Below are 24,958 nucleotides of genomic sequence, written 5' to 3' on the forward strand. Positions count from 1 at the left end.
CCGCACAGCCTAGCCCACCTGCCCTGCCAGCGCGCACCGCCCACCTCTCCGTAGCGGGTGCTAATTGGAGAGCACGTTCCCAGCCCGTGGCGTCGGTTGGCTAGTCCCATTGCCTATCCAGGAAGGGGGCGGAGAATTGGGCCGAGAGCTTCTCCGCCCCCCACCGGAGAATTGCCGCTATCTTCAGGTTTGCCTGAGAGGGCGAGTTACCGGGAAAGGAGCATCACAATGACGGTGCGCGTGTGCGCTGGGATTCTGGGACTTGTAGTTCCAGCCTCCGCTGCAACGGCCGGCCTGTCCTGAGGAGAGATGTAAGGCGCAGTGCTTCTGAGAGCCGACTTCAGTAGGTGTTCTAGCTTAGCGTGCTTATGGTCACAGAGTTGGGCCCTTTGGAAGAAAATTGGTGATGCTTTGTCACTGATGGAGTCGTGTCGAGAATCGTGAGGCCGGGTTACTGTTTAAGGTCTACTCGCCTGCTCAGACCTAGATCTGATAGGATCTGGGAAATGGGCGCTGTCCTCTAACCTAAGCTGCTGGCTAGGGCCGGGAAACCCGAAGGTGGGAGAAAAGAAAGGAGTTTGAAAGATGTCAGCCTGGCGAGGGAGTGCCCATTCACAACCTACGAAAAAAGATTTCATTGGCTTTTTGATAAAGACAATGAACAACTTTCGTGTGGACCAGTCTGGGACTCTAAGCTGGGAGTTTGCAGGAGTGGCTCAAGACATAACAAAGACTAACTATGAAGGATGGAACATTGAGGCTGTGAGGGAGACATATTTCATGTTGAATGTGCCAAGCTCTTTGGTGAAAAAACAAAAACAAAAAACAAAAAAAATTAAGAGTAAGTCCCCTCCTTTCTTTACTGTCCATTATATAGACATTAAAAATTAAGAATTAACTTTACCAAGGCCACAAAACTGATGTCAAAACCAAACTGCGGACCTGCTTAAATATTGTATGCCCAACGTTCTTTTTCCTTAACAGTTACAATGACTGCCACAACTTTGCCATGGACAGAAAGGATGCGATGGGATGAATTGTAAAACTTCACTTTTATTTTCAAATATTTTCTTAGGTGACAGAAATGTTCTTACTGAGAAGGAAATATCAGCTTCTTTATGTTCTTTTACAAACAGGAGACATCTTTACTGCCTGACATGTTCAGGCTCTTGGATAAAAACCAGAACAAAAGGCATCTGATGATGAAGTCATCTTGCTCTCTTCAAACATAAAGAAGTAGCCAGATTGTTTTGTTTCTATTGATGAAAGTTGGAAAATGCTTTTTTTCCATTATTTAATACAGACATGTGCTACATAACCAGGTAGAATTAAAAAAAAAAAATTAGGTTAACATACAAATGGGTTTCATTGTGGGATCTTCATTGTTTTCTTTTAAAGATAGGATGTAGCCCCCACGAAGCCCTGAATAGCCTCAATTTTTTGATCTTCCTGCCTCAGCCTTGGGCATGCTGCAATTACAACTTCCAGCTGGCGTCTTGACAATCACCTTGTAAAATAAGCCAAGCCAGAATCAGCTAGCTAAGCCACTCCCCAAATTCAGCCCCACAAAAATATAATACAATAAATGTTTAAGGTTTAATCCGCAGCATCAAAAATAAAGGTTTATTATTATCTTCAACACTGGTTGATTGTAACTACTAATACAGAAAGATTTGGGCAGAAAATAGGCAGTGATGGTTGCACACCTTAAGTCCCAGCACTCAGGAGGCAGAGACAGTGAGTTTGAGGCCAGCCTGGTCTACAGAGAGAGTACCAGGACAACCAGGGCTACACAGAGAAACCCTGCCTTGAAGTAAAGAAAAGATTTGGGAAAATAAAGGTGAAATAGATGACTGACTCAGGTGTGCGGATGCCCTAGATACATGAAGAACAAAACTCAGACTTATAAAGAATCTCACAAAGTATTCAGTAAGATTCAGTTTTATACCAGGTAGTTTTCATATAAGACAGAATTCACTTTACAATAGTTTTTTTCCCCTTTGCCTTAGCATGAAATAAAGAACACACTGAATAGCCCTTTTCCTTTTCCAGTTCTTCCATGTGTGTGCTAATCTACCCACATTTAGGTGCCACTTTGTAATGTTCCCCTGATCTCAACAGGAAATTACCTACATGGGTCATTTGTAGCATGTGGTTACCAGGGCAACATGACAGAATATTTTTTTTGTTTATTGTACCCTAGCAGGACAAGCACAATACTCCGGAACCATATCCCCAAACACCAACACCACAGTAGGAAGCAGAGGTGCAGACCAAAGAAAGGAGATGGCTGACATTCTTTCCTCCCTTGCCTTTAAAAATTCTTCTGGGATGTGAAGGAAGTGTTGAGTCCACCCCCCCTGCACCTGTGATGGTTAAGATCCTTTGTCAACTTGACAGGGTTCTAGCTAGAGTCACCAGAGAGACAAGCTGTTTGGTGAGACTATGAGGTATTATCTAGATGTTGTTAGTGGAGAGGGGGAAGACACACCCTAATCCAGGTGGCATTGTAGGGTGCAGAGGAACCCTGAGTGAATGTGTGCAGTTGGCATGGGAATGGTAAAGCATCTCCCATTCCCAGCCCTGAGTACCAATGCTGGTAGCATGTGTGCAGAAAAGCAAGAAAGCAAGTTAAACACTAAGGGGAACAGACGTCTCACGCTCCATAGCTTCCCCCTCCATACTGGACTCTGTACCTCTGAACTATGAACCAAAATAAACTCTTAAGCTGCTTGTTGGCATTCTGTATAAACTCCACCCCCACAGATACCTGGCAACACTGCTTCCCCCACCCCCACGTGTTTTGTCAGCACAAGAGAATTAGCTAATGCTGCACCAGAAAAGCAAGTCTCAGGTGGCTAAGAGTGTAGCTCACTGGTAGAACACAGGTTCATCATGAACAAAGTTCTGAGTCCAATACCTGGAGTCAAAAAAGAGCAAAAACAATAGCTCTGAGACCTCAGAATTGTACACTAATAACTGTGCATTAATTATTTTCCTTACAGCTGTTTTCAAACTGAGTACACAGTGCTTCAGAACATGAAATTCAATAGTGGGGTTTACAAACGCTTCTGCAAACCGCCAAACAGTCTCGCCTTTAAATTTTTCATCAAACTAGTTTCTATTTAAACATTACTCAATCGACAAAATCTCTATAAACAAATTTTCATAGGGTCGACTACTTTGCTAGGTACTTGGAAAAACAAATAAACTTCAGAGTTCTGCTATGTACTTAGCAAATACCCAAATCCTATAGAATGCATTGTAGCAACTACTGCTTTGGAAGTTTGTAGTGTAGTTAGACACACTATAACAGGAGTCACTAAACAAGACTGTGAGCCAGAGGCCAGGATTCTCTGAGAGTGCCACAGTTCAGTTTTTAACGGAAATATCTTCACACCAATTGTCTGAACTACCCTGTTTTGTGTTCTGATTTTATTTTATTTTATTTTTTTTTTTGAGACAGAGTTTCTCTGTATAGCTCTGGCTGTCCTGGAACTCACTCTGTAGACCAGGCTGGCCTTGAACTCAGAAATCCACCTGCCTCTGCCTCCCAGGTGCTGGGATTAAAGACGTGCTCCACCACTGCCAGGCCTGATTTTATTTTTTAATATTTTGAAACTTCATCATTTTGTGTTGATAAGCTTTATGTCAAAAATTTAAAGATCCAAATATGAAGAATAAAGCTAGAAAAAAAGCTGGATGGCTAGACAATGTAAGCATAATTTGTAGGATATGAATTATTGAATATCAATTTGGTTTAATGGCAATTAAAATAGACTATAAGGGAGTATTGAGACTGACAAAAAAAGTAAAGTAAAAAAAAGAAAAAGAAGTTTACATTTATAAAGTAATTCTAGGGTAAGATCAATGATGGACCATTTAACTAGCTTGCCTAAAGACCCTGGGTTTGGTCTCTAGCCCTGCAAAAAGAAGGGAAGAAATGATTCTATGATTCTATTCTAATTATAGGGGTTTTTTTGGTTTTGTTTTTTTGAGACAGTGTTTCTCTATGTAGCCTTGAGCTGTTCTAAAACTTGTTCTGTAGACCCACTTGGCCTCAAACTCACAGAGATCTGCCTGCCTCTGCCTCCTGAGTGCTGGGATTAAATGCATATACCACTGCTGCCCCCCTGTAGTTATTTCTTAATTTCCTTGCCATTTTCCCCTAGTTTTTATGAGACTCAGACTAATGATATCATTAAAGGTAACACTTAAAAAGGCTTTTTGTAGGGGTAAGGTACTAGATTGACCCTCCACTATCACACATTCCAGGAAGGTAGTTCATCACTGAGCCATAGCTTCAAGCCAGTAGTTAAGTTGTTTTTTGTTTGTTTGTTTGTTTGTTTGTTTGTTGTTTTGGTTTTTCAAGGTAGAGTTTCTCTGTTTAGCCCTGGCTGTCCTGGAACTCACTCTGTAGACCAGGCTGGCCTCAAACTCAGAAATCCTCCTGCTTCTGCCTCCCAAGTGCTGGGATTAAAGGCGTGTGCCACCACTTCCCGGCAAGTTTTTTAAAATATTAAATTCTATGGTTTTGCTCAGGTTTTTTATGTATTTATTTTTAATGTGCATCTTCTTGGTGTTTGGCCTGTATGTATGTCTGTTTGAGGGAGTTGGATCCACTGGAACTCGAGTTACAGTTGTGAGCTGCCATGTGAGTGATGGGAATTGAGCGTAGATCCTCTGGAAAAGCAGCCAAAGCTTAACCATTGAGCCATCTCTCCAGCCCTGTCAGGTGCTGTTTTATATTTGGGTACTGGGAATTGAATGCTCAGGGCTTTTTTGTTTTGGGAGTTTTCTTTGTTTTGATCCCTCTTGTGTGCAACAGGAAAGTCATCTAGTAATACATTATTATATCCTTATAGATCTAGTTAGCTCATTGGTTCACTTGGTTTTATTGAGACAAAAGTCTCACCACTAGCACAGGCTAGCTTCTAATTTCATAGCTCCTACCATACTTCCATTTCCCAAGTGCTGGGATTATGGGCTTGTGCTCATTCTGCCCAGTGTTATATTCACAGTTTTAAAATGAAAAATGACAAGGTAGTGCTGTGATCCCTGATGTTGTGTGCCTCCTGAAAGTCAGGAAAAAAACTCTATGATTTCTACAGTTTGGGTTTAGCTTGCTACTCCAAATGCTGAACTGCTCACACTAACTGGTGATTTTGAGACCCTGACAGTTTAGTAGGCTGGCAGTGCTAATAGCGAACCCTAGTGATCAGAGTCTAGCATTGCAGGGGGTACTCGGCCTCCTACTTAGAGGTTTTGAAAAAACTTTTATTGAGGTAGGATGATAACCATCCTGATAAATATTATTCTAATATATTTTCTAGTACTGTTATTTGGGCATAGTATATTCTACACTATAAAAATATTTGTAAATGGCAGATAAATTTCTAGAAATATACTATATATAATATATGTATGTATATGTATATATATGAATATATATATGTATATATGTATATGTATATATACATACATATATACACATATACAAAAATCAAGGTTTCTATATAACGTCTTATGGAGGATTAAATGAATACAAGATGTGGATCCCATATGTTCTATTATGTTTTGAATTTTGTTTTTTTATATGTATTTATTATTATAAACTGTAATCCTTCATATTTCCTACTCCTTTTTAATACTTAAGGACATTCAATTGTTAAACCAAACCAAACAAAAACCAAACAAATAACCCAAACCAAACAATAAAACTCACAAACCTAGCCAGGCAGTGGTGGTACTCGCCTTTAATGCCAGCACTTAGGAGGCAGAGGCAGGTGGATTTCTGCATTCAAGGCCAGCCTGGTTTACAGAGTTCCAGGACAGCCAGGGCTACACAGAGAAACCCTGTCTCAAACAAACAAACAAACAAACAAAAAACAAAAACAAGCCAGGCAGTGGTGGCGCATGCCTTTAATCCCAGCACTTGGGTGGCAGAGGCAGGTGGATTTCTGAGTTCGAGGCCAGCCTGGTCTACAGAGTGAGTTCCAGGACAGCCAGGGCTACATAGAGAAGACCCGCGGAAAAACAAACAACAAACAAACAAACAAACAAAACACCTCACAAACCTATTTTTGCAGGAATTAATTCTTGAAGTGGGAGTATAGTTCCGTATTAGAGCACTTGCCTGGCATGCTCAAAGTTCTGAGTTTGATTCCTGGCACTGCAAATTGATTAATGAAAAAAGCTAAATACTAGTAAGAGCAAAACTACACACATGCTCTCATGCTTTGTATCAACTTCTGAACCTGTGCTCTAAGGACTTCTGGCTTCCCTTAAAGGTTTGTTTTTGTTTTTTATTCTATTATTTTCTAACTTTTAAGTGTGTGTATGTGTGTGTGTGTGAGAGAGAGAGAGACAGAGAGACAGAGAGAGACAGACACACAGAGAGAGACAGAGAGACACACAGAGAGAGACAGAGACAGAGAGAGACAGAGAGGCAGAGACAGAGACAGAGAGACACACAGAGAGAGACAGGAGACAGAGACAGAGAGATAGAGAGAGACAGAGAGACAGAGAAAGAGAGAGAGACACACAGAGAGAGAGAGAGACAGAGAGAGAGAGACAGAGAGAGAATACAAGAGCGCACATGCTGAAGTACCTGGGAATGCAATCCATGTCTTCTGAAGAACAAAACATGCTCTTCACTCCTGAGCCATCTTTTCAGCCTGGGCTTGCTTTTTTTTTTTTTTTTTTTTTTTTTTTTTTTATCTTCTGCTTTAAGATGGTTATATATTGCTTTATTGATTCTTTAAGGCCTACGCAGAAACATGACCAGGGTTAATTTTCAAGACTTCAGAAGAGAGAGAACATACACTTTTACTTACTTAGTCCTGGCACTCTAAATGTAGACAGGGCTGTTATCAAACTCACAAGATCAGCTGGTCCCTGTCCTAAGATTAAATGCACGTACCATCTCTCCTGGCTTGGGGGGACACTCTTAGTAACTTTACTTTAGCAGTGGTAAATGCATAGTAGCAGAATTTGGCTACCTGGTTCCAGGGCTGCATTCCAGGGTTGCTGCTGCCTGTCCTCTGTACTAATTTTGCTGTGTATACTGCTATGTTTGCTCTTTACAAATCAGGTTGCTGTAGACCCAGTTGGAGATGGAAACTTGGTCCAGTGAGTTCTGAGCCAGCTATAATTACAACTCAGAATCCCTCCCTGAGTCCCTTGTAATAACTGTCCATCTCCTCCAGGTATATGAATATCATGTTTTGTATATCTGGGTATTTTAATATCACTGCATGTTTAGAATTGTTCATTCCTCCTGCTGAGCTGACCCCTTATCATTTTATTCCATTTCCCCAACCCAAGGCAGGGTCACTCACACCATGTTGCCCAGGCTGTGCTCAAATTTGTTGGCTCAAGTGATCTTCTTTCCCAGACTACCGAGTAGCTGGCCAGCCAATTCTCCTCTCTCTCTCTCTCTCTCTCTCTCTCTCTCTCACACACACACACACACACACACACACACACACACTCACACACACTTTTGATTTAGCTGTACTTCACCTCACATGATAATTCTTTGTGTTTTTTTGGGGGGGTGGGGCTCCATTTGCATGGAACATCTTATTGAATTTCTTTACTCTCAGTACCTGCATATTTTGTTATGTTTTGGCACTTATTTACTGGTTTTTGTGTGTATACACACATACACACACACACATATGGATATATGTGTTTGTATAGGTCATATGTGCTGTGGTGTGCATGTGGAGGTCAGAGAACAGCTTGTGTAGTCAGTTCTCTACTTGTGGGGAATCTTTCTGGAATAAGCATCACACACCAATGAGAGTGGAGAAGAGATATCACCAGTGGACCAACTCCAGGACAGCTCCTGAAAGGCTTTGATGCTGGATCCAGTTTGCATTCTCATTTTATATTCAAAAACCACTAGGTGGGCCAGGCAAACAAGCAATATTTTACAGAGTGTACATTGCAGTCAGCAGGTTGTTAAGGGCAACAGCCCATTGTTCCAGCTATTTCTCCGTGTCATTATGTTTCAGGTAGCAAGTGACATCATGCTTGGCAAACAGACAGTACAAGCAGTGCTTTAATAAATCACTAAATCAGCATTTAATAATGGTCTTTTCTACCTTATTCTACTTCTCTGCCATGTGTGGTCTGGGGATGGAGCTCAGATTGTCAGACTTGGTGGCCAGTGCCTTTACCGGCTCACCTATTAAAGGTGAAATCAAATCATGTCCTTGTAAGCAGCATAACGTGGGCATAGTTTTTTTATTCAAGTTAATCACTCTGTCTTGTAATTGTAGATTTCATTTCATTTCACTGGTTAGCTATTTGGTGGTAAGCAATTATGTAACATATCTTTTAGTTTTGAGTTCTTTTCTTTCTCTCTTAGACTTTTCCTTTTGGCTAAATGATTTACTCCAGTCACATTTTGATCACTTACTATTTTCTGTTTGTCTACTTTAGACTTTTGTTTTGTGGTTACTATAGGCTTAAAAACCTCAGTTTGGTTATAACAAGTTGATCTGTATGACAGCAGTATAACATGAGGAAAGACTACATTAAACAACAAACCCTACACTTCCGAGGTCACTCTTCCTTGATGAACTTTGAATGTTTCATTCCTATCTTCCTATTTGACTTTGTCTGCAATGGTTAATCTCAGTTGTCAGCTTGGTGAGATCTGATGAACTTCTGGGTGATTGTCTTGATTATTTTAGTTTAAACAGGAAGACCTACCTACTGTGGTGAGGTGAAGAGACCATACCTGAGCTGAGATACTAGCCTGTACAAGAGAGGACAAAGTGAGCTGATCCCAAGAACTGGTTGCTTCATACTTTCTGCAGATACAGTGAGACAAGCTACCTAAGCCTCTGTTACTCTTAACTGTGAGCCAAAATAATCTATTTCTAAAGTTGGTTTTTACCAGTATATTTTTATCACAGCAATAGAAAAAGACACTCTCATATGCCATTATTTTCTTTTCAGACACAGGGTTTTGTTATGGAGGCTAGTTCCCAAACTGATAGGCTCAAGCAATCCTTCTGCCTCAGACTCCTGAGTAATTGGGACTGCCAGGCACAAACCACACACTGTCCTTGGCTTGTAGAATTTTTTTTTTTTTAATCTTCATATTGGTTAATAGTGGTTGTTTGAGACAGGGTTTCTCTGTGTATCCCTGGCTGCCCTGGAACTCACTCTGTAGACCAGGCTGGCCTCAAACTCAGAAATCCACCTGCCTCTGCCTCCCAAGTGCTGGGATTAAAGGCGTGTGACACCACTGCCCAGCTGCCCAACTGTTTTATAACACTAGAATATTCTGAATTCATCTGTACAGTCACTCTTGCCTGTGAGTTCATATCGTTTTCCTTTCTTGTGGTGCTGGGAATCAAACCCAGGGTCTTAGACATACTAGGCAAGTGGTCTACCTGACCTAAACTCTTACCCCTAAAGTCTTTCTCTTCTATGAGTCCCCTTTAGCATTTCTTGTGGGACAGCTCTGGCAGAGATAGACTCTTAGCTTTTTATTGGGAAATATCTTTTTTCTCTTTCAATCCTGCAGGCTAGCTTTTTCTTGGCTGACTATGTACATCTTAAGTACTTTCTCTTTGCTTACAAGATTTCTGAGAAGTTTGCCATCAGGTAAACACGGACTCTTATGCTTGTTTCTTTCTCTTGCATCTTTGAGAATCTTTATGTTTTATACCTTTGAGAGCTTAATTATGACAAGGGGGCAAACTTGGTTGAACTAAAACCTTCCAGTTTTATGCTATGTCATAAAATGTGTTTAAAGGAGGCATGAAACACTACATGAAAATAATATGTATAAATCTACACATGGTGATGGAATGTAGAGTCAAAAAGTTTGGAGACCATTAACCCTAAAAGTCTGTGTCTTGAAAAAACTTTAACCTGGGTATGGTGACATACTTCAGAGATGGAGGCAGAAGGATCAGGAGTTCAAGGCCAGCCTTGGCTATGTCATGAGTTTGAGCCCAGCATAAGCCTCAAGAGACTCTGCCTAAAACAAACAAAAAAACATGGCTGGGCTGACATACTTTTAAGTAGAGCTGCTTTCTAGGTAAGATTTTTATACTTCAAACCCAAATCCCCAAACATGAGAAGTCCCTTTTTTCTTTTTAAATATACACATATAAGATATTTTATTTCAAAAAGCACAAGAACATTATACAAGTTTTTAATTTACATTTTTGCAATAAAAGATATCAATATATGCATCATTTGTATAACTTCATCATGAATGGAATTTGAATCAGTGGTATAAACATGTTGCAGTCACTAAATATAGATCATCATCATCATCACAGTGAACCAAAATGCATAGTTGTTATGAAATGACAAACGACCACTAAAAGGTGAACTCACAGCCCGTACACTAACATAATAAATTAATTATACACATATATGTTTATCTTTACTGTATCATTAAAATCCTCGCCAGCCCCTCACCAATATCAAAAACAGAGTCGGAGCCATCCTACTAAACGAATTCTTTCACATCCTACACTAAATAAAGTGACTTGGTTGCTTAAGTAAACTTCTTAGCAGACTTAAATCGCTTGTCATGATGAATGCTATTAAAAATCCCTTGGGCTGGGGCAGCACTATGGCCTATGTCCACTTCCAATGTAGAAACTTCCATCTCAAGAAGCAGAACTCAGTGATGAATTAGGTTCCTTGGCTAGTGCTAGCTAGTCCTCCTGGCAGCTTGAAAGCTTAGCTCCAGGGTTTACAAATTGAATCTAAGAAGGCTAAAAATAAAGTCTTTATCCTTGGCAAATGGGGGCCAGATGACTAAGGCAGAAATGAGCATCTTCTGTTGTCTCTTCTAGCCCAGATTTCAGAGCTAAACAATCTCTCAAAAAAAATTATAGAAAAAACAAAGGACAGTGTTCAAAGCACTTAATCATATTGGCAAATGGCACAAGCCAAATACTGAATTTACTGATCTTTGTCTCTTACAATTGCTGTGAACTGCTCACTATAGTTGCATCTAGTTCCTGCTTTCTTCTGAATAGTATTTATCCAAGAAGGGAATCATGATTGTGAGTCTGGTGCCTGCAGTCCCTTACTGCAAAACCACTTTTCATTCCACAAAAGTGGCAACAAATTTAGCCCCAAATGTGTATCACTGATCACTCAGCAAATGTATTTTTACTTCCTTGCCTTCACTAAACAGAAGGCAGGAGAACACTTAGACACAAATGGCAGCAGTAGCCAAGGGCAAAAGAAGATATAATCTCCAAACACATCTTTCAACTGCAATATTACCCAATACCACAGAAGCTAAAATAAGTATCAACGGAGCTACTCACAAGTTGTTGATATAAAACATTAAAGCAAGAATCAAGAAGTCTATGCACAGACTCAAGAGAGCTGCATTATTTATAAGCAAGATGGCTCAACCACAGCAGGTTATAACAGGACACAGACCTGATTACATTGCTTTTTTTTTTTTTTTTGGCTGTTTATATTAATCATAAACAGTCATTTATGAAAGGTTTCACATAGACATCATCAAATCAAGGATCTGTTTCTTACAAGCCATAGAAGGTTGAAGAACTGGCTTAAATACAAGTGTTCTAATTTAATCTCTTATGACCATTCACTGGGGCAATTTTATGATTCTCATTCTACAAAGAGTTTGCTTCAAAACAGAGTTTTCGGAAAGTCAATAGAATGGGGCCACAAGAGACAAGAGATCTCACTGCAGAAACCTGCCTTGAAAAATGGAACCAATGGCTAACTTGTGACTCCACCGAGCTACCTGGAATCAGGTGAGGATAACAGGCTTTTTGTATAAGGAATGCATAATGAGTACATTCTCCTGATTCTTCTTGAGGTCTGCATTGGAAGGATGCTTTCCAGACTAGCACAACTAACACTCTGTCCATATAGAGACTTAGATCTGTTTCTTGCTGAAGCCATAGGTGGTACAATAAGGATATTATCTTAAAGAAGAAAGTTGTTTACATGTTTTGAAATCTTTAGTGGAAAGAAACTGCATGGTGTGCAATTCCTCTTTAGGCCATCACAGGTGATTAGCATCTTGTCAGAGATCTAATGCAAGCTAAACTACACTCGGGAAACACCAAATACAAAAGTGCAGAGATGTTAACCAGATGGAGAAATATCCACAAATGCTTAATGTGACCTCATTAACCAGGTGGATGATATGAAATGAAATAGGACAGTTATGAAGGGAAAGGAGTTTTCTGGAAATATTAGCAGAAATAGACACGGATGAACAAGCATTTCTTTAGTGTTCTAGAACATAAAACATTAATCTATGTCTTGTTTTTCCCTTGAAGCTTATGTTTGATAATTGAAAGCAATATTCCATTACGGAATATTTTATTAATGTATGTGAATCTAGACATGGATCAAAAGACCCTCCAATACTTCTCCGTCTTCAGAAAGCTCTCTAGAATTTTAGATGAGTCTTTATTATTGTTGTCACTCATGATTGTCTGGAGGCAGAGCTGGAGCTCAAAGTAACTGCCAGTTGAATCCAAATAGCATCTGATTTGTCTCCTGGCTCCGAGCGATCTCTTCTATAATGCAGTGCTGTTGCCAGACCAAATGCAGCTTCCGATACCGCTCCCGAGATAAATGAAGTGGGTTTCCCCTCCTTCAGGAAAAAACAAAAACAAAAAACAAAACCGACATCTAAGCTTTAATCAATAACAGTGCCATTGCTAGTCTTAAATCAGTATACACTATCAAGACATCCCTGCAGTTGTGAGCACAAGTGTCAGGACAGGCTGAGAAACAGGGCAACTCTCCACCGATTTAAGAACTTGGCACACCACTTAGTTAAGGAAGCAGAAATGGACTCCTTGACTATTTGGGAAATCAGGTCTCATACATAATGAACATAATGAGACCTCATTTAAACAGGTTCTAACTTGAAGCAGCTCTGGTCTTTTCTGGTGGTTAGCTGAACAGGGTTCTAATGGCTTTCTGTCCTCCACAGTTTACCCAGCTTCAGTTTATGATTTTGTGTAGGAGGTTAGATTTGAGGCATAACACCAAGGCCTTAAATCATTCTTCTGCTCAGAAATACTTTGTTTTATAACCTTCCTTGTGGTTCATCTTGCACATGCTTGGTGAGCACTTTCTTGTTTGTTTGTGTTTTTTTTCTCAGTCTTGTTACAGTGTTCTGGCTGGGTTTGAACAGCGATACTCCAATGACCTTGCTGCTTCATCCTCCAGGTAGCAAGGACTACGTATAGATGTACATCATCATACCTGGCTTAGCAAATGTTTAAGTACACTTCTATTCCAGGGTTACCTAGTTTGCAACACTGTGCCAGCTAACACAAAAAGCCTGAAGTCTGTTGAGTGCAGTAATAGAGATAACCGGCATCTAAGCCCCTGGAACATCAAATATCTCAGCTCCTTGTCAACTTTCACACTGTTTATCATTAACTTAAAAGTTCCACATTTTTGTATTTTTCTAGGACAACTCAAGATTATCCTCGGTTATTAACTATTTTGATGTTGTTGCTCTTGGTTTTGTTTTTGAGATAGACTGTTACCATGTGGCCCTGGCTGGCCACTATTCAGATTTGATGAACCTTAAATTCACAGATACCACCCACCTGTACTTGCCTCTTGTGTACTGGAATTAAAGGTGACCTCCACCCTGATCAGCATTAACTACTTTTACCATTCAGTACCTTCCTCTTAAACTTAAAGTCAAGTCAAATGCTGTCTTAATAAAAACAAATCCCTATATAATCCAATAAAGCCCAAGCCCTATCTAGTGAATTTATTCATCTGGATGATATTTTAAAAGAATAATAAAGTTTTCGAGAGAACTCTGTCAGTAAAGTACCTGCCATGTAAACATGAGGACCTGAGTTCAAGGGCCCCTTGCCCTATGCCCCTCAACATAAAAAGTTGAGTGTGATAACATGTGGTACTGACCAGCCATCTACCCTCCTAGAACCAGTGAACCTGTCTTACTATTTCCCCAGGGCCAGGTGGGCTGGAGAGTGGACTCAATGGTTAAGATACTCACTACTGTTGTAGAAGACCAAAGTTCAGCTCCCAGTACCAAAATGGCCGCTCACAACCACCAGTAACTCTATTTCTTGATTTTTATGTTTAAAGAACTGTTAATATACACATACAATAAAGCAAATAAAATATAAGACAACTGATTAAACCTTCCATTAAAGAAAATCTTACTTTAGCCCTGGGTCTGTTTCTCCATATTCATCCAAGTAAGGGGCTGGGTAGGCACAGCCTCTGGCTTTTCCTTCCACCAAGACCACTCTGCATTCTCTGATTCTGAAAAATAAAACCAATGTTAGGAAACACTGTTAGATACATATATGCAGGTGATAGATATTGAATCAAAGTTAAAGACATGGCTAGTAAGCATTTAAAAAAATCAATAAAAAGGCAATACAGTTGTGGATGGATACACTAAACTGTGGGGTTTTTGTTTTGTTTTGTTTGTTTTTGAAGAAAGGTCTTGAACTCATCCCATCAGCCTCTGCCTCCCCAGTGCTGGGATTAAAAGGCATGTGCCACCACTGCTCATCGGTAAACTGTGTTTTGTCTGAGTAGAAGGAACAAACACTGCTGTTTTTCTTGATGCAATAGATAAGGATCCATCGATCTAGAAAAATGAGAAATTAATAATTCTGGCTGGATATACTGAAAAGAGACTGTCCTGTGAGCCCTAGGATCCTGGAGAAATGTGGCTGGGGCTTCAAGGAAGGAAGAGCATCCTCCAGTCTAGAACTGTCAAGCAAGGAAGTGCTAAAGGCTTTCCTAGTTCAGGCTAGCCTCCAATAATGCTCTGAGGGCCCTTGAGACTCTGACTGCATAGAAATGGTTATGAGAAATCATAAGATAAACAAATCACAAATATACAGTTGGGATAGGCAGACTTATTCCTGTGGCTTCTCTAGAAGCAAATGAGTATTTGAGTTTGCCTTCTAGACTATTCTTTCCTCTTGTTTCAAAGGCTACCTTTAAGCAATGATAATATATCTCATAGTAAGTCTTTGGGGTTTATATAGACAAAAATTGAATTTCACAGGAAAAATGGACAGAAAAAACACAGAATCAACTTTAAATTTTATTTCTCTCATGCAAGCTATCTTCATTCATAAACATTTATCATTATTGTTCTAAGTAGTCAATCTTTTGTTTAAAGAAGGAAATAAAAACATCTAAAAGACAAACTTGGGCTAGAAGGCACTTGGGAGTCAGGATCTCTGGGAGTTTAAGGCCAGCCTGGTTTATACAGACAGAACCTGTCTCAAAAACAAGTAGCTGAGTATGGTGGCCCATGCCTTTAATCCCAGCACTCTGGAGGCAGAAGCAGAAGATATCTGTAAGTTCCAGGCCAGCCCGGGCTACAAAACAAGTTCTAAGACAACCAAAGCTACACAGAGAAAGCCTGTCCTGAAAAACCTAAATAAATAAACAAGCAAACACATAAGTAAGGCAGTTTAAATAATTTATACATACTTTATAAGCATAAAGATAAGATTTCAAGCTTTCCCTTTATATCTAAATATTACACAGAACTGGAATCACTGATATAAAATCTATACCATTTAAGATTTCTCTAACAATGAAGGAAGTGTAAACAATTTTATTTTTTTTTGAAGAACTACGTATTCTACTGGCATATTCACTAGATATACGCTTTCAATGAGACCCTTGGTCAGCTTCCAAATGACTCCATACTCACTTTAGGAAGATGCAGACTCCGGCACCACAATGAAGTGCATGGAAAACGCACGCTCCAACCTCTTCCCCATTCACTATTTCTTGACAACAGATGTTCTGAGAACACAGGATGGCCCCACAGAAAAGACAAAGGACAGGATGCTTTCGCTCATCATCCGCAGACCGTGGACACCTCAACAGGGGAAGATACATTCAGTGTGTTGGAAAAACAAGAACCAGATCATGGATCTATTCAGTAATAAAGCGTGTTTCCATCCCTCACCCTACTCAGCAAAGAAAGCTAATAAAAGACAAAGGACGTTTAATTAGATGATTGTTCATTTATTTTACTTGAAAAGGACATTAAAAAGTTGATTAAGGGGCTAGAGAGATGGCTCAGTGGTTAAGAGAGCTCACCGGTTAAGAGAATTTTCCAGAAAATGTGAGTTCATTCTAGCACCTCCCACCTGCCTATAACTACACCTCCAAAGGATCTGATGCCCTCTTCTGGCCTCCATGGAAATTTGCACACATGAGGCATATACATACATTAAGTAACTTTAAAAAAAATGTTTTTTTTTTTTTTGACTTAGCTCCGCTTAAAGGAGGCCTATGCTACCCGAGAATCTTGCTCTAGGTGACTAGTCAGCATTTCCTCCTGAGCCTGTCTCATCTGTGCTGCCCACTGCTCAGGAGTTTTGCTCTGGCTCAACCTCCTATACCAAGTGATGACCCCAGTGTCCCTGGGAATCTCCTGTGCCAGACCTGTACTGCTCTTTACCTTGGTGAGAGAAGTTTCTTACTGCAGTGGGCAGTTGTTAATACACAGAACTGCCCAACGTGGCAGGAATTAGCAACTGAGATGTGCATGTCTATCAGCCGTCCCTACAGGTGCTGTGAAGTGCTATCTGCTGATCCTGGCATGGCTGCAGCGTACATAAATGCATAGCAGCTGTCATTACTTGCACAGTGAAAAATTCCAGCATGGGGCTTGAGTCAGCTCAGTGGTTAAACACACCTGTTACTCTTGCAGAGACAACACAGGTTCAATTCCTAGCACCCACACGTGGCTCACAACCATCTGTAATTCCAGTTCCAGGGATCCAATGCATTCTTTAAGTATCCATGGGCATTAGGCATGTACATGGTGCACACACATACATGTAGGCAAAACACTCATACGCATAAGAAATAAAATCTAGCACGGAGTAAGGAGGGGCTACTCAGCCCCCAGCCAAGGAGCTATTGGAAGCTGATGTCTGCTGGGGTGACGAGTCACTTTCCTTGGTGGTGGTAGTGGTGTGGACCCACTGGTAAGTTGCCAGTTCCCTCCATCCATGCCCATATAGGCAGCACTAACAGGACTCTGTGAGCTAAAAAAACATGAGCGCCAAGTTTTGAGGGAGGTGTGTTTGGAGAGACCTGGCACAATTGGAGGAGGGTAAGTTGGAGAGTGGATATGATCAAAACACACTATATACATGCATGACATTTTCAAAAGAATAAGTAGCAGGAATGTAGTGATTAATATGCAAAAAATGTTGATTGAGCTTGGATATAGCTTAATGACAAAGGCTTATTAAACTCTAGTACCACAAAATAAAACAAAACAAAAATACCCTGAATTATACCACAGTAAGAAAGTTCATTATTAAATAAACAGTCTAGTGAAAATTTGCTACAAGTCTCATATTTATACTGAGATTCATTTATAGAATCCAGCCTTCACCTGATATGGCCAACTAACAGCTGCTGCTGCTGCTGTAATGGCTCAGTCAAGTCTATGGTTTTGGAAGTGTGCAATTGTTTAAAAACTGCATTATACAGAAAAGTTTTACCCACAATTGCTATGACAGTTTTTCAAGGTTGAAACAAGAGTCTATAGCTCAGGCTGGACTCAAACTTGCCCCTGCCTGAGCGCTGGCTTTGAAGGTGTGCACTAGCACAGCCAGCTAACTGTTGGTATTCTTTGTAGCTGGCTATTACCCCACTCCTTATTCCATAACTAAGCACAGGAAGATATGGAGATGCAGCTCATATTTCCAATGTGGCTTATTTAAACCCAGATGGACAACAGGGATCCTATCCTCCCAAGCCTGGGATTTTATAGAGAGATTTCTCTGGTAGTTCACTTAGGGGCTGGTGAGGATGTGAAGATATAATGTCCCATACATTGCTGGTGAGATTGTTAAATGACATAGTGGGTTTGACACTAAAAAAAGTCAAACATATGACCTAGCAAATGACCTAGGTATACATCCAAATGAAATGAAAACCATACATTCATCTGGCAACTCATACATGAATGTTTATAGTAACATTATTCATAATAGCCAAAAGGGAGAAACAACCTCACCATAAATATGAAAGCCCATCTATGGAAGAAAACATAGACAACTGTGGCCTATACATATAATAAAAAATGTTAACCGAACCAGAACAAACTATACAGCTACACCTTGGATAAACCACACAGCTAAATTCATAGAGACAGAAAGCAGATCACCAGTGATGAGGAGATAAAAGACCAGGGGCATGTAAAAGAAGCAGTGTTACAAGTCCTTTGGCGAGAGTTTGGCCAGGCAGGAGGCAGTAAATAGAACAATCTGCAGGAGTTCTGCAACACTGTCAATGATGAATGACACAATTGTGTACTGAAGCATGGTTTGAGAAAACCTAGTACAGTGGAGATACAGCAATCTCTCCTCTTTTTAAAAAGATTTTATTTATCTTATTATGAACACACTGTCACTGTCTCCAGACACACTAGAAGAGAAGAGGGCATCAGATCCCATTACAGATGGTTGTGAGCCACCATGTGGTTGCTGGGAATTGAACTCAGGACCTCTGGAAGAGCAGCTAATGCTCTTAGCCACTGAACCATCTCTCTAGCCCCCAGCAGTTACTTCTTAAGCAAGCCATACCCAGAAATCTGTGTGTATATGTGTGGGGCTCAGAAGACAGCTTGGAGGAGATTGTTCTCTGAGTCAGCAGGTGTAGTGGCAGCTCCCTTACCACCTGACCTCTCACTAGCCCCTCACTGGCCACTTTTTCACAATAAGTTCATTAGTTGTAGGGTAGGCCCCTCTCTCTCTCTCTCTCTCTCTCTCTCTCTCTCTCTCTCTCTCTCTCTCTCTCTCTCCCTCCCTCTCCTCTCTTTCTCTCACAGGCAGACAGACAGACAGACAGACAGACAGACAGACAGACAGACAGACAGACAGACAGACACACACACACACACACACACACACACACACACCTTTTCTTCTTACCTAAAGTGAGAAGCTTGATTTAGAAGACAGCTGTAGTCATCAGGAAGCTCTATCAAACTATTTCTTTTTCTAGGATACCTAGAAGCATAGTTTAAAAGACAGTTTTATATATGAACAAGCGGATTAAAACTGAAGAAGGCTTCAGAGCACGCTACATTTACTTATCTATAAACTAAGGTTGAATATATTCCAACCATGGGCATATCACCAATTTAGTGTTTTCAGGAAAAACAAAGAAGAGAAATATTAAATGAACTCTGTTAAGACTCAATAGTTTAAGAGATGTTAAATATAAGTATGAAGGAGTTGGGCATAATTGTGTATACCTTTAACTCTAGTATCAAGAGGCAGAGGCAGACAGATCTCTGAGTTCAAAGCCAGCCTGGTTTACATAGTGATTGTGTGTGCGCATATGTGTACATGTATCAAGGAAACTCCCAAAACTCTTGAAGACTAAACGAGATACTGAAGTGAAAAAGAATATGTTTAGCACTTGATACTCAGTCGCAAATGTTAGCATCCATTTCCTTCATGAGAGATGGTAAAAGACCTGTGTACCTTAAGGAAGGTCACCTTAATGACAGGAGACTCTCCCTAGATGAAAATCAATTTATATTTTATAATTAGAAACATTTTTAAAAGATTTATTTATTATATGTAAGTACACTATAGCTGCCTTCAGACACTTTTTCTTCTCTCTCCAGCCTCACTTGATCTGGCCCTGCTTGCTCTGGCCCAAAGATTTACTTACTTATTATACATAAGTACACTGTAGCTGTCTTCAGACACCCGAGAAGAGGGCGTCAGATCTCATTAACAAGAAGCTTCTTGCTAGTTTGGAAACAGTCTCATTTCCTTACAAAGCCCAGTCTGGCCTGCAACTCATAAACCTCATGCCTCAATCTCTTGAGTGCTTGAATCACAGGTATGTGCTATCACATACAGCTGAAAAAAAAAGATTGTCTCTCTCTCTCTTTTTTTTTTTTTGAGGTATGCATGGGGTCTAGTTTCTAAGCATATACATATCGTTATTCTCAAAGGGCGGGGGGTGGGGTGGGGAACTAGTTTATGTGAGCAGTGTAAACCACCACCTCCTGGCTTTAGCAAACTAAGAAGCTCCTTTGACTTTTGACAGGCAGGCACCAATTCAAGGGTGATTCCTCCAGCAGAGCTCGTGGCTTCTGACAATTTAAGAAGAAAAGGATAACCATTCCGAGAAAAAAATCAGTGCAGGAAGAACCTGATGTCTGGCAAAGCCAACAGAAAACAGTGAACTGAGAATAAAGGGGACAAACCAGAATGAAGGTAAACCAACCATTTTAGAAACACAGTTCTGGATGTATCAAAGACTTAAAGAGTAAAACCAACCTGACCACAGCACTTTTCTGCTTCAAAGAGTTGAGTAAGGCAGGATCTCCGCACCACCTGTAGGTGAACCCAAGGGAAAAGGAGGCTAGTCACAGGCTCACTGCAGTGCGCACCAGCTGCTCTCTAATTCTCTTTGTGTATTTAAGTTTACCTCTTACTCCTTTTCTTTCCTTTCCTACTCTCCCAACCCCTTCTAAATCCTTTTTCAAGGGTTTGGTCAATTAGTCTTTAGAACAGAAACCACCTGCCTATTTAAATGAGAGAAATTAATACTAGGAAGTAGCAATACAAGTAATAGGTGTTCTGCATACAGCGTGGCGTGGTGTACATGCCTACTCCAAGGCTCTAGATTCAACCCTCAGACAGAGAAGGAGGGAGGAGAAGTGAATTTCTAACCTCTAGCCTCTACCTCCAGAGTTCTGGAATTTTAGGCACATGTGCCATTGTGACTGGTTTATAAGGTGCCGGGGGCTGAACAGAGGACTTTGTGCAGGCTAGGCCAGAACTCTAAAAACTGAGCGATACTACAAGCCCCAGTATGAGACTGATAGATTTCTTTCTATCTTTCTCTTTCTTTTTGAGACAGGGACTTACTCGGAATCCTTGGATGGCCAGGAGCTCAGAGAGCTCTGCCCTCCTCTGCCTCCCAAGTGCACCATGATCAGTCTTTTGATTCTTTTTTTTTTTTTTAAAGATTTATGTATTTATTATATGTAAGTACACTGTAGCTGTCTTCAGACACTCCAGAAGAGGGCATCAGATCTTGTTACCAATGGTTGTGAGCCACTATGTGGTTGCTGGGATTTGAACTCAGGACCTTCGGAAGAGCAGCGGTGCTCTTAACCACTGAGCCATCTCTCCAGCCCCCAGTCTTTTGATTCTTAATTATTATTCTAGTTATGAGCACTTCCCTCTCCTCACCAAATTTTAAGATAAGAACAAAATAAATGTGCAAAAAACAAATAAAGTGAATGGAGTGCAGCCGTGGAGGAGCAACTCTCATCTGCTCAGAGGCCGGTCTCAACCCCACTCCTTACGTGTGTGCACTGAGAATCTGTATGTTCCTGACTCTTGCAGCCAATGTTAATCTACTGAAAGGCTTACAAAATAATTGTAATTTTAAAAATTTTCAAATTAAGAGAAAGGCATTGATTGTGGTCCCATTTGTAATTCCAGCATTTAGATACAAGAGAAACAGGAGTTCAAGGCCATCCTCGGTTACATAGTGAGTCTTAGACTAATCTGGGCTACATTAAGACCCTGTCTTAAACACATAAAAAGCGAGGGCTGGTGAGATGGCTCATACTGACGGCTCTTCCGGAAGGTCCTGAGTTCGGATCAGGTCCTTTGGAACCACCCGTAATGAGATCTGACGCCCTCTTTTGGTGCGTCTGAAGACAGCTACAGTGTATTAAGCCGGAGTGAGCAGGGCCCTCCTGAATTCAATTCCCAGCAGCTACCTGATGGCTCACGGCCATCTGTACAGTTACAGTGTACTCATACACATTAAATAAATTAATTAATTAAAAAAAAAACCCAAAAACCATAAAAACAAGGCTGGGCAGTGGCAGTGCATGCCTTTAATCCCAGCACTTGGGAGGCAGAGGTAGGCAGATTTCTGAGTTCGAGGCCAGCTTGGTCTACAGAGTGAGTTCCAGGACAGCCATGGCTACACAGAGAAACCCTGTCTCGAAACCCCACCCCCCCAAAAAAAGCCCAAAAAACCAAAAACAAAAAAACAAAACATAAAAACAAATGTTTCAAATTGAGCCCTGGAGGAGTCTGAGGATGAACAGAGTTTGGGGTCAACACAGTAAAACCCTGTATCAAAACCAATCAAAAATTAAAATATAAATAAAAAAATTCAAACTAGGTAAAGCCATTAATCACATTTACCCCCATAGTACCTCTGTAGTAAGGGCCTTATGGTATCCCAATATTCCTGGAAAAGCAGGAACAAATTTGTGGGTAAAGATAGATAGCTACAGAGTGCACTGTATTCTCCTTCAGCAGAATCTGCAAGAAATATCAAGATATATTTAATGAGCACATTATTCTGATCTACAGTGTTAAAGGAGCTCCCTCATTATTTATGCTCATTTCTATCTGCTTCATAAAGCAGTGGGTGACAAGTAAGCCACAGTGGTTCTCTTTAACACAAATCAGAGTCACTCTGGTCAGGTGGCTCCTATGACTAACCACTGCACTTAGTGTACAACACAAAGTCCCTTCTTCCAGGGGTACTATGTGGAGACAGGTGGTACTTTGCTGGTGATACAACCCGGGGACTGGACTGCTGACGTGCTCTACTCAGCTACACCCTAGCTCACAAAGCCTTTATTGTGGAATAAATGCCTAGATGAAATGCATACATCTGGCTACCTCCTGGACCTCCCTGTGCAGTAGGTTTCCAGCTGGAATCATATCTTCACTGTTCTCTCACTATGCCAAGCAATACCTGCACACTGAAATGCCTTTCAACTCTGTCCAGCTCAGCTCCTTCTATGCTGCTCTATCTTGACTACCTATGTCCAGAGTCCTGACCCTGGCCATGAGCAGCTTTACTTTGCAGGACTCATTACCATTTGGTATCATATCATGCATATTTAAGCTTCTTTATATTTGCCTGAATCCTAAAAAAGAGAAAATACTTTATTTTTTTATGACAGCTTTGGATAAACACATGAACTTTCTGTATGTGGCAGCACACACAAATTACTTGAAGAGTAACATCCTGTTTTATAGAGAACCCTGACAAAGCTTGCCCACACCTAGCCTATTGGACTGAGTTCAAGAAAAGGATGTTATCAGTTGGTATGTATTCTCAAAGGACAAAGTGATCCTCTGGATAATTCTGGTCAGTTTAAAATCAAACAAATATTCTGACTCTCACAAAGAGGACATAGTAAGTCAAGGAAGCCTCTACTTTTGTCTAGACTTAGAAATAAGTAAAAGAACAAGAAATGATGCTGTTAGTAAATACAGGTTTTTGACATTCAGAAGGCCTTTTTGATCCACCAGTATAGCTATATGTCCAAAATCTAACTCAAGTATATAATGAAGTCACCTTCCTGCCTGAACAGTTTTTTTCCATAAGGTAACAAACATCACCAATTTCCTGTATATCCAATCAGTTATAGCCTCCATATAGGTAGTTTATTTTATTTTTGAGGCAAGTTTTCACAATATAGCCTTAGGAAGCCTGGAACTCCTATGTAAACCAGGCTGCCTTCAAACTAATAGAAGTTGGCCTGCTTCTGCCTCTTGAGTACTGGGATTAAATTGTGTGCCACTACATTCAGCTTGCACATATGTATTTTTTTAAAAAAAATTGTATGCATGCCTGTGTATGTACACATGTACATGTGTGTGCATGTACTTGTGTATGCTCACAAGCCTTGCTTTCATGTGGAGGCCAGAGGATAATTTTTAGGAGTCAAGTTCTTTCTTTCTACTTTGTTAAGCCAGGTCTGTCTTGTTTCTGCTGCTATACTGGGAACTCCAAGCTAGCTGGGCCACAACCTTCAGGCTGATTCTCCTGTCTTTGCTCCCATTTCTTCAAAGAAATGCTAGGATTACAATTGCTTGCTACCACATCTGGTTTTTAAATTTTTATTTACTTTTTTTTACATTTACTTATTTACTCGGGGAGGGGAAAGGCATGACTATACTATAGTGTGCATGTTGCAGGTTTGAGAACAACTTGTAAGAGTTAGTCTGCCCTTCTTCTGTGTGGGTTCTAGGAAGTAAACTTAGGCTGTCAGGCTGGGCAACAAGTACCTTAGCCAGGGAGCTAGCACGCTGTCCTACACTTAGCCTGTCCCATGGGGTGTGGGAATTGAACTCCAGTCATCATGCTTGCACAGCTCACACCATTATCTGCAGCATGCCTCTCCTCTCTCTTGCTCACAGGTAATCAAATAACCAAGGATTTAACTATGCACACTCAGGAACCACCAGGAGGATTTGTGGCTTATGAAACCAAACTGGATTTTGGCCTCACTACTAATTTTAACTACCCCTGGTCAGGGCCCCTGGGTTCAGTGTGAACGCAGATGGTGGGCAGGGCAGAGATGGTTCCACTGTTCTGTCAGTGAAGGCAAGTCTCCATTCACTCTCTGACTTCAGTCTTCTACTTACTGGCAAACAGTTCTTCAGGCGGAGTTACTCCAAGTAAATAGTGGAAAAGCAGCGCAGCACAGCGAAGGTAAGGGATGATGCCATTCTTCAGGGAGAGCCACAGGTACCAGCCAGGAGCGCCACACCCAGTGAGGCTAGGGCAACGATTCCAGAACAGAACATTTACCAGATTGAAAACTAGATTTTAAACATGACCCCTGTTAAAATCACATTTGGTTAATGACTTAGTTTCTAAGCATTTAAAAAAAATATTCAGTTAGCTAATAGTTTTTATGTATCTATTTTCTAAAGGAAACCTAGGGTTTTTTATCCCTTTTCTTCTGTCTGACAGTGACACTAAAGCCCTATGAGCATTAGGCAAAGACTCTGCCAACGGCTAAACCCCAGCCTCTACCAGGGGGACTCTAAAAGAGGACCAGCACTTGCTCTTTCCTTAGGTAAGGATAAAAATAAAGCAAAAGTCAATTGAAAAAGAA

General features: G+C 40.6%; 2 protein-coding genes and 1 long non-coding RNA gene across 6 annotated transcripts in view; 1 reads left to right on the plus strand and 2 right to left on the minus strand.

Annotated features, from left to right (window-relative positions):
- Ttbk2 (tau tubulin kinase 2) overlaps nt 1-195 on the minus strand; it is a 121,440-nt gene extending 121,245 nt beyond the window's left edge. For both annotated transcript variants that reach the window (XM_031371576.1, XM_031371575.1), the window contains exon 1: nt 45-195. In XM_031371576.1, the coding sequence (XP_031227436.1) occupies nt 45-110 (66 nt within the window). In that variant the 5' untranslated portion in view covers nt 111-195. The remainder of the gene's footprint in view (nt 1-44) is intronic.
- LOC116090775 lies at nt 10-24,958 on the plus strand. Of its 2 annotated transcripts, XR_004118816.1 has the most exons (3): nt 10-343; nt 20,110-20,279; nt 24,814-24,958. It is a non-coding gene; the product is annotated as an uncharacterized LOC116090775 (long non-coding RNA). The 2 variants fall into 2 exon arrangements; XR_004118815.1 differs by lacking the exons at nt 20,110-20,279; nt 24,814-24,958 and adding an exon at nt 1,137-2,036.
- The window catches only part of Ubr1 (ubiquitin protein ligase E3 component n-recognin 1), a 113,253-nt gene continuing 98,415 nt past the window's right edge, over nt 10,121-24,958 (minus strand). The window contains exons 41-47 of one of the 2 annotated variants that reach the window (XM_031371573.1): nt 24,483-24,616; nt 22,250-22,358; nt 20,343-20,399; nt 18,975-19,052; nt 15,725-15,895; nt 14,203-14,304; nt 10,121-12,637 (exon numbers count right to left, since the gene is read on the minus strand). In XM_031371573.1, the coding sequence (XP_031227433.1) occupies nt 12,496-12,637; nt 14,203-14,304; nt 15,725-15,895; nt 18,975-19,052; nt 20,343-20,399; nt 22,250-22,358; nt 24,483-24,616 (793 nt within the window). In that variant the 3' untranslated portion in view covers nt 10,121-12,495. The remainder of the gene's footprint in view (nt 12,638-14,202; nt 14,305-15,724; nt 15,896-18,974; nt 19,053-20,342; nt 20,400-22,249; nt 22,359-24,482; nt 24,617-24,958) is intronic. The other variant, XM_031371572.1, reaches the window with a different exon arrangement.

This window comes from Mastomys coucha, unplaced genomic scaffold (genome assembly GCF_008632895.1).
Source record: "Mastomys coucha isolate ucsf_1 unplaced genomic scaffold, UCSF_Mcou_1 pScaffold15, whole genome shotgun sequence".
NCBI lineage: Eukaryota > Metazoa > Chordata > Mammalia > Rodentia > Muridae > Mastomys > Mastomys coucha.